Source organism: Hemiscyllium ocellatum (assembly GCF_020745735.1).
Source record: "Hemiscyllium ocellatum isolate sHemOce1 chromosome 27 unlocalized genomic scaffold, sHemOce1.pat.X.cur. SUPER_27_unloc_4, whole genome shotgun sequence".
Classification (NCBI taxonomy): Eukaryota; Metazoa; Chordata; class Chondrichthyes; order Orectolobiformes; family Hemiscylliidae; genus Hemiscyllium; species Hemiscyllium ocellatum.
The window spans coordinates 1,122,792-1,126,721 of NW_026867509.1; the positions used below are offsets into that span (position 1 = coordinate 1,122,792).

The 3,930-nt window shown below is 39.2% G+C and overlaps 1 gene segment (V, D, J or C); it reads left to right on the forward strand.

The window, feature by feature from the left end:
- Window positions 1-1,623: 1,623 nt before the first annotated feature.
- On the forward strand, window positions 1,624-2,886 carry LOC132808249 (T cell receptor delta variable 1-like). The segment is given in 2 exon segments: window positions 1,624-1,686; window positions 2,546-2,886. Coding segments are annotated over 2 exon segments (387 nt in total).
- The last annotated feature ends 1,044 nt before the right edge of the window (window positions 2,887-3,930 follow it).

Genomic DNA, 3,930 nt, shown 5'->3' on the forward strand with positions numbered 1-3,930 from the left:
AGAATACAAAGTATAACGATTGTGATGCACAGATATTAAAGATCAGAAGTTATCATAAATCAATGAAATATGAAAGAAAGTGGCCTTTCCTTTAACATTACTGACATTTTACTAATAGTTACACAATCCAATTGTCTCGAAAACGATTCACAAAAACCTATAATTCGATACCACGTCTCGTTACTTTTTTTTTGATTTTCTGAATGTGCAGCATTTCTGGAGATTTCAGTGACCATGGATTTGTTCAGGGATTTCTATCTCTTCTAAAGTCTCTGCATCCTTTTGTTCTCCCCACGTGGTTTTGCACTTACGTCATCTGTAAACTTGGTAGGATTACTTGCACTTCCGACCATATTTGAAGCTTTGATAATGAGCATCTCTGCTCTCTCGTCACTTCCATTCAGATCTAAAGAGACACTACACAAATGTCTATTTAATGATCCGTTATGCCATTTGAGCGCCGTTGGTAAAGCAGATATTTGGCTGTAATATTCCTTCAAAATGAGGCAGTGAACCATATTCTTTCAGGAACTACAGAGAATCTGGCATTGGTACATCAGTTACATTTGCAATGTCGTAAATAAAACCTAAAGTGAATTCTGTTTATATTTAATCTCACCAGTTAATGCAGCAAAAATAAAAAATCACTCTCATTTAGATAATAACGAAGGTAGCTGTTTATCCACCTCATCACTAAGCCCGAATTCCTCAGACCCACTGACCGTCTGCAAGGGGTGAAGGAAGCTCGCATAGTCGGACAACAACTCTGTCAAATGGAGACCTCCATTTCTGATCCTCGAGCAACATGATCTGTGTTCCTTCTCTGACTTTGACTGTTGAAACATAAAACAATTAATTGCCGAAATTGGTTAAAGGTCTCTCGGAAATCCTGTTGTCTGCTGAATAAATCCACTTTGTTCCTTTCTCCTGCGTTCTTATGAAGTGGCCATATTTTTCAAAGAACTGGTTCCATTCTTTGAAACATGCCTCAACCAAAGCCTCCAAACATCAATTCGATTTCGCGATGTTCGTTCAATACTGGTATGTGTTCTGTTCGCACGAGGAATCCTGGAGAAGCATTTCCACCTCCCATGAAAAATATCCCAACACATTTCGAATTGACAATCTCCACTGAATCTGCCCACCTCACAATGTTGGTTCCCTTTCGGGCTTCAGGTACTCAAAGTTCATCCATTCAACAACCGTCAATCCCTGAGTGAAAGTGACAAAAAATACCCTGTGTGTCTGCAGTACGAAATTAATTGAAGCCAAACCCATCTACAAATTCAGTCTGATCAGTCACTTTGAATAAAATAACCAAAGGATCTTCCTGTACATTGTAGTTCTTTGAGTTAAATATTTCAGATTAACGTTTATCGGGTTTATTAGAAACCTGGCTGTCTATATCAACCCTGTTTTTTTTTTCTGACGAGCAGAATGTAAGTTTTGTGGCTGAAAGATAGAGTTTTTTGGCGAAAATGACACATAGGCAAACAGATTCTGTGATCATCGCAGCTTGCTGTGAAGGAAGTGACGTCAGACTAATCTCAGCCAATGCTCTGGGTCTCATTTTTTCTCTTATTCGATATTCTGCAGATTTCTGAGACACAAGCAAGTGGTCAGAAACCAGAGCAGCAGTAATGCTGTTCTCAGTTTTCGTGATGGTTTCCGTGGCATTCATCATTGGTAAGAAGTTTTACACTGAAGATAAGTGTTGAATTTGTCTATTGCTATGTGTGATCCAAACCCGTATCTTTTTCAGTAAATATTGAATTCTGGCTGCTTTACACTTCAGCCATTGTGAACCGAGTTTCTCTATATCTTGCAGGAAGAACATAGGGACACAAAACACGATTTGATTAATTGCAGTAATGATACCAGCTTTAAGGGGTGATAGCTTTGGAAAAGTACTACCCAAAACGTGATACTTAGTTTCTCTAATAAATATAAGATTGACAAATGTTTTTGGAGGGGTCAACATGGAGACAATGTTTCAGATGATGCAGGATTCCAAAACGACGAGTCTTAGTAAAGGGGTAAGAAACGTGATAGAATGGAAAAGCTAAGGAAATTCTGCTTTGGCTTCAGAACATGAAACTCACTGGCATCAGGTTGAGTTGAGTCAGGCCATAAAGTCATGAAGAGGGAGTCTTCTAAACAGATAATGAAGAGATCGAAAGATGGACATACAAATAAAATTAGAGCAAGAGGGGGAAGGTAGATTCTCGTGTGGATTGCTAAAACGAATATTTTCCACTTTTTCTGAAGCATTTCTTATATTAAAAGAAAACAGATATTGCTGGGAAAACTCCATAACTTTGATAGCATCTTGGAGAAAAAAAAAACAGGACTAAAGCAGTTTCGGATCCAGTAGCATTTCTTCACAACTGAGCTTTCCAGCACCTGGAGTAACTTTTTTTTTGTTTTATGGTAACATTCCTGTTTAAACTTACATCAAACGGAATTCGACATTTTAGCCATCAGCATGCATTTTTAACTGTACATCTAATCAACGATTTCCGCTTTCTTTAACCCTGTGTTCCAGGTCTGAGCGATGGAGATTCTGTTAGTCAGCGCGAGCTCTTGGTCACACAGACAGAGGGAGAAGATGTGACTTTAAACTGCACTTACACCGGCGATGCTTATTACTTGTTCTGGTACCGTCAGTACCCGGGCAGGCAACCCGAGTTCGCAGTCCGGAGGCTCGAGAGTGGAGGTGGTGAATTTAAGGCGGATTTTGCTCAGACCCGGTTTGCTGATACAATCCAAAAATCTGACAAGTTGTACCGATTGACAATATCGGAGCTGGTGCCGTCTGACACCGCGGTGTATTACTGTGCAATGAGCATCACTGTGATGAGAACGAGTGAAAGCCTCGTACAATAACTGCCGCAGGTTTCTGGGTCACAGCTGTTGCCTGTTGAAGGCTGTTCTCAACAGGATGTCGCACACTGTTACTTCAGTAGATACCAGTGCGGAAAAGCCTTGAGCATAGTGCATATAAAGATGATTTAAAATATTCACGTCAATTATTAACGCTGGTAGTGACTGCAGCAGGAAATAAAAGAGTACTGTTGATTTGGCGATCTCTTGGAACTCGTCATAAAGAAAGAAAATCCTTTCTTTCTAGAAGGAGATATGCTCTCGTAGTTTCAGAGAGGAAGGGTAGTTTAAAATTTAAATTACAGTTTATTGTGGACACTGAAGTACGTACAGTGAAACTCCAGACAATTGTACAAACCTGATTACAGGCCTCTCCGTATTAAAGATACTTACACATATTAATTCTAAGCCTCTACAATATTGGCAGGCGCAAAAATGATTGTTATCAATGCAAGCAAATGATCAAAGCTAACTTCAGAAATAATCTGCCTCATAGGAATAGTGAGATCGAATTTCCCAAAATGTACATTGGATGATCAGAAATCAGCCCGTGTTCATAAGCAGAATTGAAAATATACCTTTGAGATTGATAAAATTTGTCTTGCAAATCTAGATATTCCACATAAGACTGTAGGTACGGCTTTCAGTTTCCTCTGCATTCCACACGATTTAGTACCTTTGCCTCATGTTCTGTTCTAAACACCTTCTTTAGCGGTTGGAATATTTTTGACAGTCATTCGATTACAATGATTTTAATTTTCAGAATGGCATAGATTCGCTAATCACATATTTGCATTTTATTCAAGATGTATTCGATATCACCTGAGGACAACACACCTGCCCCAATGCTGTCGCCTTATTAATTGCTTTGGTTCATTTGAATTCAGTGAATTCTTGTATAAATTGAGGAAGTAAATGTTATTTCCGACTGTACCCCCAACTATACCAGCCACACTTTGCATTTTGTTACATTGGGCGGTGTTTATGTACGAGACTCCCTCTACTTCCACTCACTGTGTCTCTGAGCGCACAGTAATACATCGCGTT